At 45.1% G+C, this 14168-nt stretch overlaps 2 protein-coding genes across 2 annotated transcripts; both read left to right on the top strand.

Moving 5' to 3' along the window:
• The first annotated feature begins 3216 nt into the window (after nt 1-3216).
• On the top strand, nt 3217-4484 carry si:ch73-335l21.4 (E3 ubiquitin-protein ligase-like). Its single transcript, XM_053416763.1, has 2 exons — nt 3217-3713; nt 4095-4484. The coding sequence occupies exons 1-2, from the start codon at nt 3257-3259 to the stop codon at nt 4157-4159; spliced, it is 522 nt and encodes a 173-aa protein (XP_053272738.1). The 5' UTR covers nt 3217-3256; the 3' UTR covers nt 4160-4484.
• Nucleotides 4485-5357: 873 nt separating this feature from the next.
• On the top strand, nt 5358-8554 carry LOC128430657 (uncharacterized). Its single transcript, XM_053416764.1, has 2 exons — nt 5358-5424; nt 5898-8554. Exons 1-2 carry the CDS (start codon nt 5391-5393, stop codon nt 8510-8512), a joined length of 2649 nt encoding a protein of 882 aa, XP_053272739.1. The 5' UTR covers nt 5358-5390; the 3' UTR covers nt 8513-8554.
• Nucleotides 8555-14168: the final 5614 nt, after the last annotated feature.

Genomic DNA, 14168 nt, shown 5'->3' on the forward strand with positions numbered 1-14168 from the left:
CTCTCTCTGCGGTTAGCTGAGCGATAATTAAACCCCTCGGTGATCTGAGCGTAACCTGGACACACAAGACAGAAAATGACAGACTTGCTCCGGCAAATCTTTCTCTACGTGCGCCACATGTTGTTATGCTTCCTCGCTGTCAGCATGTCGGGTCTTTGAAAGAGCAAAACCCGGATTAGGGTGTAATTATTAATATTGTTCTATGTTTCAAGTCAAGCTACTGATGTGGAAAATGGTAATTTAACAAACTAAAGTGGTCACATTTTTTAAATTCTAGTGCATGTCGTGAGGAACTGGTGAAGGTAAATAAGCTGCAGGGTCAGAACACGGCAGCACATCGTGTATATGTGTCCGGGGGGCTGTTCAGAACAGATTGAATGTTCCTCTCAAGTTTAAATAGATGAATTATTGACAGATTAAACAACATCACATGGGTCACAGCCTGAATACGTGCATGTGTGGGGCACTCTGAATGATTTACTTGTCCCCAGTTGGGCCTGTCCAGGCTTGTTGAACGCCTGCGCTTCTATTTTCGCTGTAATTATTTGTCGCTCACTATCAGACCGAAAGTAATAAAACTCAGGGGTGTTAATTTTTTACTCTCACTGCGAGTTTCGAATCGATTTAATGGGATACTTGAAAGCTGGAATGTGATTACTTTGAGTTCCCTCTGCGGCTACTTTAAGTCTCATGATATGTTCCTGTATGGAATGAGAACATTTTACACTCACCACGTGAAAGATTTACATCTGATGGTTTATCTACAAAAGACAAGTGTGCAGTCTTATAACAATAACGTTAATTTGGCTACAGAGCGTAAATAATTGTGACCAGATGAGGGCGCTAGAAAGAATGTCGGGGAATTGCAGATGTTTTGTTTTGAAGAAAACATAAGAGGTGATCTACGTCAGTAGGATTCCTCCTCGAGAGACCATGGTTGCGGTAGGAACATTCCCAACAATTCATTGAGGCAGCAACATTTAAGATGTCATCACGTTATAGTTGCACTAGGACACACCCACGTAAATATAAAAAGCCAAACAGCTGTTTTATTCTCACGACACGACCCAGAACTGATCCAGACATGAACGTCTGAATTCTTCTCTGTCACGTCTCACCAGTCAGGAGTCCCAATTTACCACAGACATAATGGATTTAGAGTTCCCAACATCATCGTCACAACATGAAAGATTTCCAGTGGAATCTTTCATGTTGTTATTTCCTCTGAATAAGTGAGGATTCCGTTTTCCATCGGTCTGAGCTGAAAACATCTGTTCTCCAGATGTGTCATTCTGTTTTGGACACGAAACCTTATTATAACTGCCAGGAAGTAGTACCATACAGTTTGTGGATACATGACTATCTGGATACACAGTTTTCACATGACACTTCTGTTTGGACTTGTCGTAGGAAAAGCAGGCGTAAATAATAACCCAACCCTGTTCTATTTACGTATTCCAGTAGAAACCATGGCAGTGTGACAGTGAGCCGGCAATTCTATTTATATCTTAGATTTTCCCTTATCGATATGTTGAGACATGTTTTTGAAATTCAACATCGCTCCAAACGAAAACAGGGTTTCACTTCGTCACCAAGAAAACAAACATCCTGCAGAAACTAAAAGATTAACAACACAACAACATTCATCCTCAAACAGACCACACAAACCAGACACTGCTAGAGGCTAACTCAATTTATCGGAGATGTTACTGGAACTGTTGATATCTTCTTTCCCGTAATGTTCTCCTCACTTTTGGGGAAAACAAATATCATTAACCTTGATTGTGGTTGAAAAAAGCTGTTTTTGCATAACCTAACACACTTACAGCAAGCAGTAGAATAAAACAAAAGCCGGGAAGGCCTAAAACCCATTAACAAAAGAAAACAAACACACACACACATGCACACACACACACAGACAAACACAAAGAGAGTGAGGACAGGCAGCCAAGATTTCAGCGGAAATCCCCATGAATGGAGTTCAGGTTGAAACAACTGGCAGCTGCAGGAAGAGTTTTGCAATGGAGGGGGAGGAGCTGACATGATGTCATACCTGACACACCCTCACATGTCAGAGGGGGGGGCGATGACGTCTGAGACCTCGGTCACAAAGTGCAATGCAGTTAGGGAATCTTAAGAAGGGACTGCCTGGCTTGTGGATTCCCTGAACACTTGTTAACTGAACTTCAGTTAACAATAACTTCCTCACTTGACTCTGTTTAATGTCCTGCTTCACAATCAGGCTGCTTATTGGATCGTGTTTGGGTGAATGAATGATTCAGATATTCGAACAACCTGTTGTGTTTAATGTCCCACTGTGGAGATACATGTGTGGATGTGGGCTTTTGTTTGTATCTGTGTGTGTGTGTGTGTCTGTGTGTGTCTGTGTGTGTGTGTGTGTGTGTGTGTGTGTGTGTGTGTGTGTGTTTGTGTGTGTGTGTGTGTGTGTTTGTGTGTGTGTGTGTGTGCGTGTGTTTGTGTGCGTGTGTTTTCTTTCTGCAGTTGTGATGGCCAATTGTAATTCATAACAATCGTTGTGCAGACATTTTGGTTGGTTCTGAAACACAAAGTGTTATTTGAGGGTTAAGACTTCAGTTTAGGAATCAGGCTACAATTAGGCTTAGGTTAGAGTTAGAGATTAGGTTCATGTTAGAGATTAGGTTTATGTTAGAGATTAGAATAAGGTTCAGGTTAGGGTAAGAATTAGGTTTAGGGTTAGTAGTTATGGTTAAGGTTAAGGTTAAGGTAAGAAGGTTAGTAGGCATTAATTGGTCATGGTTAAGGTATAAGCCTTTGGTCAGGAGCTCCACAATGAAAATGTCAGGACTTCAGGGGGTCCCAGGCCAAAAGGGAAATAGGATATTTTCACTATAATTTCATCAATAATCTACACAATGACAGAATGTATTACTATTCCTGAAAGAAAACAATGATATACTTATAAGGGACAACTTTGTGCCAGTGACGTAAAACTTTAAAATAAATTGTAAACGTAAAGGAGCTGAACAGGGCAGTACAGTTTATTTGTGTGCGTGTGTGTGTGTATGCGTGGGTTTGTGTGTGTTTGTTTGTGAGTGTGTCTGTGTGTGTATGGCAACCATGTGTGTGTGTAGCTTGGTGACTCACTCAGACTTTCTGGCCCACATTCAAACCCACTCCCTCCCACACGTGTCCTCTGAGGTATAAATATGTCCCGCTCACGGACTCACTTCATTCATTGAGTCATTCACTGACACAGACACCACCGCTCAGCAGCATGTACTCACACATCGAATGCGGGATCTGTTACCGGACCTACAACGCCGGTCGCCGGTGTCCCCGGGAGCTCCGCTGCCGTCACACCTTCTGCGAGGACTGCCTCCTGGCTCTGTCCCGGCCCGGCGAGGGAAGCCCTGGGGCGGACACCTCGATCGTCTGCCCGCTGTGCCGGGAAACCACCTCCATCCCTGGCGAGGGGAGGATCAGATCGGAGCTCCGGGTGGACGAGAGCGTCCTGGCCCGGCTGATGGAGGCGGAGGTGCTCGATCAAGAGGAAGACGAGGACCCGGAGGAGGCTCCGGAACCGGACGAGGACGAGGGGGCGACGCTCCGGGAGACTCAAGCCGAGGAGAGCGACTCTTCCTCGGGCTCCAGAGGGGGGAAAGTCCGGCGGTCCTTGAAGAAAGTTTGGAAGGTGATAAGCGGGAAGAGCTTACAGCAGGGCGGCGGAGAAAGTGAGTAGACACTGCTTTAGTGTCTGGTTCATATAGTTTTACAAGATATTATTATTATATCATTATTATTATTATCAGTAAGGGATGTTAACGGATCTATATGTACAAATCAGGGGGCATAAAGGGTCCCACAATTTACACAGAGGGGGCCAGTTTATATTAAAAAAAATACAACTGACAAGACAGGGTCACTTCAGGTTCCAATGGGATTTCAACTGAGACCCTAGGACCGCCCCTGAAAATGGGTACTTTCTGAACAGGGTTTGGTGACTTGAAAGAACACAAATAAAGGTTTCTGTGTTACTTACAGGCTTTGACATGTTTTTATATATATACATAATGACTAAATCTGTGTCTAACGTGTGTCCTCCCTTCTTCCAGACTGTATGACCGACGATGACATGAAGAATTTCGCCATGATGTCCTGCGCCTGCTACATGTTCTGAACAGGCCACAGCCTCACACACCCCTGGATACAATTGGATAGCCGACTGTATTTGCTTTGAAATGTTCTCCCCGCCAACATGGACTGATGATGATGGCTGCCAAGACAAATGGACAAGATGATCTCAGCGTTCTGACTGCCTGTTAAATTGATGACAACTTTGTAGATGTTGCACTCAAATAGGATAGAAACTGGAAAACTGTGATTGGCCAAAGTGGCCCAGAAATGTATGTGATATTTATTGTTTTTTTAATAAATGTATTTATTTCATAATCTTTATATAAATATGTATATATTTAAGGAAAAATAAATGAGCTCTTATTTAAGTTTTGAAGTCTTCTGTGCCTTCCTGCTGAGTGTTGGGTGAGTCAGCGTCTGCATCGCTCAAGTCCAGACTAGAATTATTCTGTGCGTGCAAATGTATCATGAAAAGAAGATTGCATAATGCTCGCTTCTAATTAAAATTAGATTCTAGAGAAATTCACGCTAGATTTCAAAACGATCCTCCTACTGAAAGAAAACTTAAAATACAAGCAGAGGAAAGTACCTCAACGATTTAAAGAAACTTCCCCCCCTGTAAAACCACTGGAGTCAGCAATCACTTGATAAGACCACATCATGTGTCTTGTATGTATGTTTGGGTCCAATATGTTGATAGATTATGTCAACATGATAAAGGAATTGACTGGCCATATATGCAATGTACAGAAAAGGAAGATACCAAACAAAAGCTAGTTCGACCTTTTTGTAATATGATATATAAAGGCAAAATCACTCCTACGGGTTAAAAAGAAGTGGCATAGATAAAGTATAGATTCATTTCTTTAACATTAAAGGTTAGGAAAACTAACCTTCACAGACAGCTGCAGGAAGTGGGTTACCAGAGACCAGGTGACCAGCGTTGCCTCCAATCAGACTCAACCAGCAGCAAGGCAGCAGAGCAGCAGAGCTCCTCAACACCTCCTTTGTTTGACGAGTAAAATCCATGGATCCACAATACTTCTGCGACTAATATTACCATCTTTTGAGGGTCATATAAAACCTGTGAGGAGGTGTCAACCATGACAGTAAATCTTGCCCCTCGCTCAAGGTAAACATCACATTTTTACGCCTGTAATCATAAAAGTGGAAACTGTAACTGTGGGAATCGCCTGGATTACAGCGATGTCCCTCTCTGTCTTCTGTCTCTCCGCAGACATGTATCTTCTTCACTGTCGCTGTTTGCAGCCGTCATGTTGTGTATCGTGTGTTCGGATGCTGCAAGAGGTGAGAGTCAACAGGCCGGTATCTGCCAAGGCCTGAACCACAGAGTCAGCAGTTTCACAGGCCTGTACCCGGGCATACTTATGCTTTGTCAGGATGTGACACAAAAGATGCTGAGATAAGGAGTTTCATGTGTATATATATTTGCTTACTTATATGTGGCAAGCAAAAGCAACTGTTCACAATAATTAGCTCTATTTTAGTCACATTTATTTGCAATATTTGTAAATATATATTTGAAGTTTTTTTTGTAAAAGAAAGTATAAAAGATAATGTCAAATTGAAATATTGAATATTTATAAATATTGAATTAAATCCTAAGTGTAAAATGTTGATAAATAAGGATAATTTGTGATAAAGTGAAGTAACTAAAAAGACTAATACTTTAAACCAGATTTGTCTTTTATAGTTTATGAGTGATGCCACAAATATAAGGAATGAAAGATTAAATCATAATTCCCCTGTTCTCTTTTCAGCCTCAGCCAGTCCCATATCATCCCAAGCAAATAGTGGAGTGAGGCAAAACTTCCGGAGCTCACTGTTTCCCTCAAACGACCAACACCGTCCCCTCTCCACTGGTCGGCTGTCACCTGAACCTGGAACCAGTAGTGGAACTGAGATGGGCAGGAAATCTGGAGAAGCTCTATCAATCACCAGCCATCAATCAAACCCTCCGTGGTATACAGGAGGCTCCTTTAGTTACAATCCAAACAGCCCGGACCGGAGACAACAGAGCCGAGGAGAATTAATCCGAGCGTCAAGGGGTCACAGCTCAGGTGGAGCGAGGCCGGCGAGCGAGAGTTTCATCAGTCACACTGAGCAGGGAGGACAGAGCGCAGAGGGGCCACAATCCAGATTACATTACCAACCGCTCCCTCAGACAGAAACGCAAAGTGGAAATTCGTACAACTCACACCCGTCAATTGTATCATCTCAAAATCTAATTTGGCATTCAAAAGATGCTCCGAAACCTTACAATGAGGTAAAGTCTCTCGTAAACGATGAGGTATCTTGGGTGTCACAGCCCGGTAAATATTGGGGTAATTCACCGTCAACTCCGAGAGCTCATCGCGGCAGCTATAAAGAGACGAATGAGCTGTCTGCGGACGGATTGAAGAGCCCGTCCAATGGGATTGAATCAAATAGAATGTTCGGCTCTGCAAGTCAAACCGCCTCTCGTGCTCCGTCAGCCATCAACGCCCTGGACACATCTGCTTTTAGAAGCAACCCCAGGTCAGAAACAGTGGCCCAGAGGTTGTCCGTCACAGATTTCTCCCTGCGGCTGAACCCGATGACCAGCGGCGATACGTCAAGACCCAAGATGGTGCAGTCGCATCTCCTCAAGGACTCCCAGGCCTCATCTATGGTGACAGGTGATGAGCAACAAGCTATGGCAACAATGCCACAGAAGCAGAGGAACTCCGACGCTCAAGTTCACGGCAGATTTCCCTCGAATTTTGTAATATTGCGCAGAAACAATCCTTTAGAGGGAGCTAATGCCAATCTGCTGCATCTTGTCAAGAACGTGGCTCTGGACAGGTCTCAGACCCACAGCTTTAGCAGATATCAACCCGTCTCCAGCACGTATCCTCCTGCTCAACCCTCTCTGCATCCCACCTCAGGCAAAGACAGGACTCTGGAGAAGTTTGTCCCTGCTCCTCTAGCTGTTTCCCAGGATGACTATGCCATAAGCAGAGAAAAAGATCCTGGAGGAAAGTCGGTGTTAACTGCAAGTGGGTCTGCACACGTTAACGAACCAGATAGATCCACAAAAAGCCTCTATGGCATGAGAGGGTTTAAGAATTTGAGATCCAACCCTGGGAGATACAGCTTCGACAAACGAGAGGTGCATAATAAATATCCCTCTTTGTCCTTAGGTCGGATCCAAGCCTCAGTTGTTTCTCCTCCAAGCCCGTTCACATCCGGTCTGAAGGACGTTCAACCGCTGCTGCCTGAAAGTTTCGCCAGTCCGGAGATGAACCCAGATCCCACAGAGGTCACAGCCAAAGCGAGGTCTGGTTTCACCGCTCGACCACTTGAGGGAGCCAAACCGGCAGTTAGAGAACCAAGCAGGCGCGCCACACGCTGGCAAGGTGTCGATATTGTGAGCTCGCAGACCTGGCCACCCAAAAGGATCAACACATGGAAGAAGGATACAGGTGATGTGGAGGCAGAGAGCGACAGTCCATCAACAAGAAGCCAAAAAGAACAGAGCAGCGGAGATGTCAAACCTAAATACGAGCACAGCAGATTCACACCAGACAAATACAAAAACAAACACAGCCTCTACACTTTTATGGGGTTTCAGTCCCTTCAAGACAAAGTTGGAAGCCCTCAATGGAATTCAATAACTGCGGCACCACAAACTAGCACTGATTCCTCATCTTATCTCCCATCAGCTGCAGGCCTCCACCTTGAATCCAGCCCAACAACAGAGCCAAGAACGCATGACAAAACCAAACCTGTTGTGACGAGGGCGAGGCAGTTCTACAGAACCCCCGGCAGAACGGGGATCGGGAAACGTGTGCTGGCAAAACCCGACGAGAGCCAAAACCTCAGCGGATCTTCTTTTCCCGCCAACGACACCGTGGACGTAGCCATCGCCGGGCGGCCCAAGCCCCCCATCAAGGTCAAAGCCCTCACGTTCACCGATATACTTGGAACGCTCTCATTCGGAGGTGTCAGGGCTACAACGCAGATGCCGATGACACCAGCTGATAAGAAGGATTCTTTTCCAAGAGCCCCGGCTGAGGCCAGGCAGGAGGAAGGCCCGAGTTCCTGGACCTCTGACGACAGAGTGCTGAGCGGGAAGAACACGAGCAGAGGTGCCAAAGATGAGGAGGTAGATTTCAGCAGAATTGAGGATAAGACTCCGAGCTTTCAAAGCAGAGCCTCTGAAGGTGGAATGAAAACAGTAGATGATTCCCTGGATAACGAAGGAAGTGGAAGCGGGGCCTTTAGTGGGTCTGATGTTTTGTCAGCTGACCGCCCACAGAGTCAGAGCCTCAGTGAAGATTTGTTAGAGTTCGATTATCTACGAACAGCGACAGGAAACATCTCCTTCAGGTCCGTGAAACTGAACCCCACCTGAGAAATGATGAAATGTGTTGAAATGTGATCGACAGTTCAAATAAAAGCTGGAAATGTCATTGAGATTTTGTTCTTGGCTTCACAATTACTCCTGAGGATAATGCAAAAATGATAAAATAAGTAATTTTCAGGATATTTTATATAATATATGATATGGAATTATTCAGGCTCAGGGTCCAGATAAAATGCATACAAAAGCTGAACAAATATTAAAAAACATCTAATATTTGATACGATGATTTCAATATATCATTGACGCAGCAAATATAAATAAAGTATTCAATTTCAAGTTTGCTTTTTTAATAATTTGACCACAAGAGGGCATCATAGAGAATACATATTTGCTAGATAAACTTTAATCTGGCTACTGAGGCATTTTCTAACAAGGTTCATTAAAATAAGGCTGCAGGATTTTGAATGTGAGGTTATTAAATGATGAAATGTATGTATTTTATCTGCTGATCTGTCATCCAATCGATCACCAGAGAATCTACTATATGTGAAAATAAATTAAACTGCTTTTTAAACACTTTCCTGATATTGACCCGAGCCTCTGTTCATTCATTGAAGTTAAAAAACCACTCAGGAAGATAGAAAAACAGACGACAAGAGGATGCTGGGAATAATGTGACGACACGGTTTGGTGGGGGGGGGGGGGGGGGTATGGGGTTTTCTGAGCCTTGAAGTTCTGCCTCATTCTGCAAATGATTTGCATAATGTGAAGTCAAGTATGAAGAGGGAGCTGAAGCGAGGTCATACTCGGGCCTTTTTATAAATTGATTGTATTCCCATTCCTTGTGACCTCATTCCCAGGCAGCGGCCACTTCACTGTGCTGACACAGATTTTCCATCTGGGTTTTCAGCTGCATGCTGGTTTCAACAAGTCGTTTAACATGAAGGGGGGGGGGCGAATCTTCCACTTTGTGAGAGGAGGTTTTTCTCCTCTGCCCAACTACTGAGTCATTTAGTTTCAAATTTCAAGTTTTATTTGTCGTGTGTAAGTTAACACAGGGTCGACGGTGGAGCACGGGTCAGCTCAGCAATGTCATGGAGAATGTAAAGTAAGGAAAGAAAGAACATTACAATAAAGTAAAAGAACTCAATATGACAACTCTAATTCAATTCTATAATTGGAGAGAATCAAAGTGTAGAGCCACAGAGATAAGTGTGTACTGTATACGAATGTGTGTGTATAACCTATTGCACATTTTCCAGAGGTGAGTAAACAAACTGTGCAAACAAGCGTTAAATCCTTTAAACAAATACTTTATGTTGGTTTTTTTAATCGGTGCACTTTCTCCCAGTTCTGATCTTTCTTTCCACTCTAATAATTTTCGTTTGATTCTATCGTGTTTTTACTCCTTTCACATTTCTTATTCCTCTATCTGTGTCCTACTGCTGTGTGATTTTCAAATAGTTTCTTATTGTTTAGCTTTTTAACCGTTTTCTATTGTTTGCCTTCAACTGTTTTAACCTAAAGCCCTTTGTAACTGTGTTTAGAAAGATGCCATGCAATCACAGTTTATAATCATTATCATTATCTTTGAGGTGAACACTAACTGAGGTGAATGAAAAATGTGGATTAACACACTTTCATTGACCTGATTTTGCCTTTACAGCAAAAGGAGGCCCCAGACCTTCCACTAGATGGCCCCGCTCACCTAATTGTGTCATTCCATGTATGACCTAACAAGGATGTTAAAGTCCTCATGTGCTGCTGCTCCTGCATTAACTCTCAAGCTAAATGCATTTTCTAAACAACCCTGAAAGAGGAAAGGAAATCTGCAGAATTATTGTTTTGGATTCGGCTGTTTTAAACCTTAAAGACATATAATTAAGAGAGAAGCTGACGTCTGGAGGCAACCACATGTTCTGTTGCAGGGAGGGAGGAGGGGGGGGGGGGGGGGCATCGGGTGCACGCTGTAAGCCAGGATCCCAGTGCCCTAACAGGTCCATTCACACCGACCTGACCCTTCACCTTTTCCCAGTCAGCCAGCTTGTCCTCAATCTTCAGGTCTGGGAGAGCATGGGGCCCCAAAGTGAGGAGGAGGAGGAGGGTGGAAGGGTTGGAGAGGGAGTCTGGGGGGGGGGGGGGTAAATCTGCCTGTCAAAGTTAAAACACATTGTATTAACGCCCCCCTACAAATACCCGTGGAAAGCGGGAGCGTCGACTTTCCCAGAGGTCTGAGGAGGTATTAAGGTGATATGATGTTGTAGCTGGCATGTCGGGGGTGTGGCCCTCGCCGGCACCTTCAAAGTTCTCCTCTTTCTCTCTGTGCAGCCTGTTGTGTGTCTGGTTCACACACACACACACACACACACATGCACACACACACACACACACGCAGCCTTCTTTTCCTGATTTGTGTATACTTGCTTATAGAAGTTCCCCCCTCCTCCCCCCAAGTGTGTGTGTCTGTGGGTGTGCATGTGTGTGTGTGTGTGTTTTTTTTGGGGTGTGCACGTTGATCACAGACAGTCATGTATTCTCTCTCAAAAGCTGCCCCCCCCCCCCCCCCCCCCCCTCCTCTCCCACTGTGAGGGGAATTCTGTACCATGTGTCGGAGGCGTTCAGGGAGCTTTCAGGGAAAATAATGCACAGAGGCCTCACAGTCGCCTCTCACCCTCCTTCCCCCCCACCACCACCACCACCACCACCACACCCCCCAAAAAACGCCCTCCTCCCTCTTTCTTCCCCTTCTCATTTCCCCTCCCTCCCTCTCTTCCTCACCCCATGTGGCAGTTTTTTTTTTTCTTTACAGTTCTAACCTCCCCTTTTTCTCAGACCAGCCGGCAGAGCTAATTTCGTATGCAGCCTGTAATAAAGCTAAATCCATAATCAAGGCAAACACTCTCTCTCTCTCATGAGACCAGGGAGAGGGAGAGAGAGCGGGGGGGGGGGGGGGGGGGGGACGACAAGGGGGTGAGGGAGGGAGAAGACAGAGAAAAGCTTTTTGTTTGGCTGAGTACACTAAGTGAGGGAGGGGGCGTCGAGGAAAGGAGAGCTGGAAATACATTAGAAACATGGTGGCGTCGCCTGTGGCATTTGTGTATCAGATTACCTCACATTCCGCGGGGGGGGGGGACGGAACCTGCAAGCAGCGGAGCCCCCTCGCCTTGACCATGACTGTGTGTGTAAACTAACTTTATTGAGTCTGCACAGTGATTAACTTTGTCCTGCAAGCCCTCGTACGGGAGGACGGAGGGAGGGAGGGAGGGAGGGAGGAGAAAGTTGGGGATTAACAGAAGCAGCTTGCAGCACACTGACTGTAATCCACAGCCTCGTTTGGCCTGGTCCACATACAGAAGGTCCTCCTAAACTGAAACACCTGCCCCATGTGCTGCACTGTGGCTGCTTGTGTGTGGACAGTGAGTTAAACACACAATCTGGACCCACACGTCTCTGCACATACACATATCATGTATTAGGGTTTACATGTGGTATCTGTGTGTCTGTCTGTCATCCTACCTTCCCTCTCTCTCTCTCTCTCTCTCTCTATCTGTCCGTCTATCTATCCATCCATACTAAACCAAGCTCTACAATATAAGTATGACTGATCTATCCATCCATCCCTCTCTCTACCTCCCTCTCTCTCTCTCTCTCTAATGGTGGGACCATGGAGCAGTGCTGACATGAAACCGTTCCCACATCTGCTGTGGGAGCAACAATCTATTCCCGTGTCATACATCCAGCGAGCTTCCTGTGGCCCGAGCAATGGAGGAAGTCATAAAGAAGGGAAGACTTCCTGTATTGTTGCCAACGTGCAACTGGGAGGACTGGCCACGATCGGCCTTGATGTAAAACACCATAGAAATAGCCGCCTCTGCCCTGTCAGGACGTACAGCTGACCACAGAGCGACACCACTACTTTCTACCACACAGCTTGGAAACGTGTTTTTGTCAGGCTCAGCAGATATGTGACGATTCTGGCTTTTTATATATTTTTTATGGAATCAGGCATTTGATGCATAAGCAACTTTGTCCTCCAGGAATACTGAGCTGTCAACACCCTGTCCAGTATTCCTGTTGTCTCTGTGTCACTGTGCAGACCATCTCCTGCAGGTATTTCTGACTCCAGAGCTGCAGGATCCAGATCTTATAATAATAATAATTTTAGGAGGAATAACAATTCCCTGAGATGGGATTTCTGCCAGTTTTCTCAATTCTCCATAACTGTTGATATGAATTTCTGCTTCTAGAGATCTATAAGCATCACTTTTATAATTGCCACTATAACAAGCAGTCTGACAAACCGCAAAAATATGACGGTTACACAACAGAAAGAGTGGAGGTGGTATTTTTAAGTTCTCTTTTGGCTGAAGGTAGCGAAGACAGATTTTTTTTGTAGAGCAGAGGAGGGTCTGTTCCTTTTTTTTTTCTTGCCCTGATTTCATAAGACTTTCCTGCATTTGGGACGTGCTTAACAATTACATAAATAGCTGCATCGAAAAGATGAAAAGCTCACCCTCAGTTTGATTAAGGAAATTAAAGCCCTCTCATGAAAGAGAGCGTGTCTCAAGTAGAAGGATTTTATAATGAGTGTGACTGTTCTGCTCTGGATGTCCCCTGCAACTAAATTCATCATGAGACAGGAGGCGTCAGGACACGCTTCAGAAACCGGGTCTTGCTTCTCGGGCTGTGTCTTTTGAAGGATGAAAAAGTCGGGAACATTCGCTAAAATCAAAATTCATTCTTGTAAGAGAACTATTTTCTTTCTCTCTTTTATCCCCTGACACATTTTCAAGATCCTGACCCCAAGACGGAGAACTGCTTTTGAGCAGCCGCTCTGGAGCTTTCAATCACGTTGTCATCAGCACACAGCTTCTCATCTGCCTTTGATCAAATTGAATGTGATGCGATAAAAAAGCTCAAAGAAAAACCCACTAAAAGGCTCTTGTGGCTGTTGAGTTCGATCGGTTCGCTCGACACTGTGTCCACCCTGCCGTGTGCAAACAAGTATCGGTGAGAGATTCCAATTCCTGCCCTCATGTGCATCTAAAAGAACTGTGTTTGGGTTGTCTCCACCTTTACACTGATGGCTATCTCTCTCAGACACACACATGCACAATGGGAAGATGATAGGCCGCCCACTCAGGCTCAACAGGTCTACCTGCCTGCACACCTCTGGGATTGGACTCAGTGTCCTCTTGTTTTGGCTCCCGTCCACTATCCCTCCTCCTCCTCCTCCTCCTTGTGTCCTTATGGGAGATGTTGCCCCCGTTGAACCATTCCAGGCACTGGCGCTACCTGTCGCCACAACAACCTGATGGCAGCCGTGTCCATTGTGTCACTGTTTAAAGAGCAGTAATTGATAAGGCGGCCTACATTTCCCTCGCCTGTACAGTAATAAGGATGTGGGTCAGATTTGAGATCATATGATTACTCATGTCAATCAATAGCTGCTTTGTTGATCTCTGGAAGTTCAGGTTTTTCTGTGGAGTTTCCAGTCCCAGAGTAAGGATGAGAAATGTCCGAATGAGCTCATGTGGAAAAACAGCTGTTGATCCTCCGAAGGATTTATCAGAAGCACCTCCAGAGATTTATTGTGTTGTTGTGAACGTGTGTGAGCGGAGATTCCCCTGCTGCGTTGTTCCCGCGTGAACGGCAAACTCCAGAGAAAGTCTGGAACCCAATTGTGCAGGGCCCTCTGCAGAGT

Source organism: Pleuronectes platessa, chromosome 23, assembly GCF_947347685.1.
Source record: "Pleuronectes platessa chromosome 23, fPlePla1.1, whole genome shotgun sequence".
In the NCBI taxonomy this organism is placed as follows: domain Eukaryota; kingdom Metazoa; phylum Chordata; class Actinopteri; order Pleuronectiformes; family Pleuronectidae; genus Pleuronectes; species Pleuronectes platessa.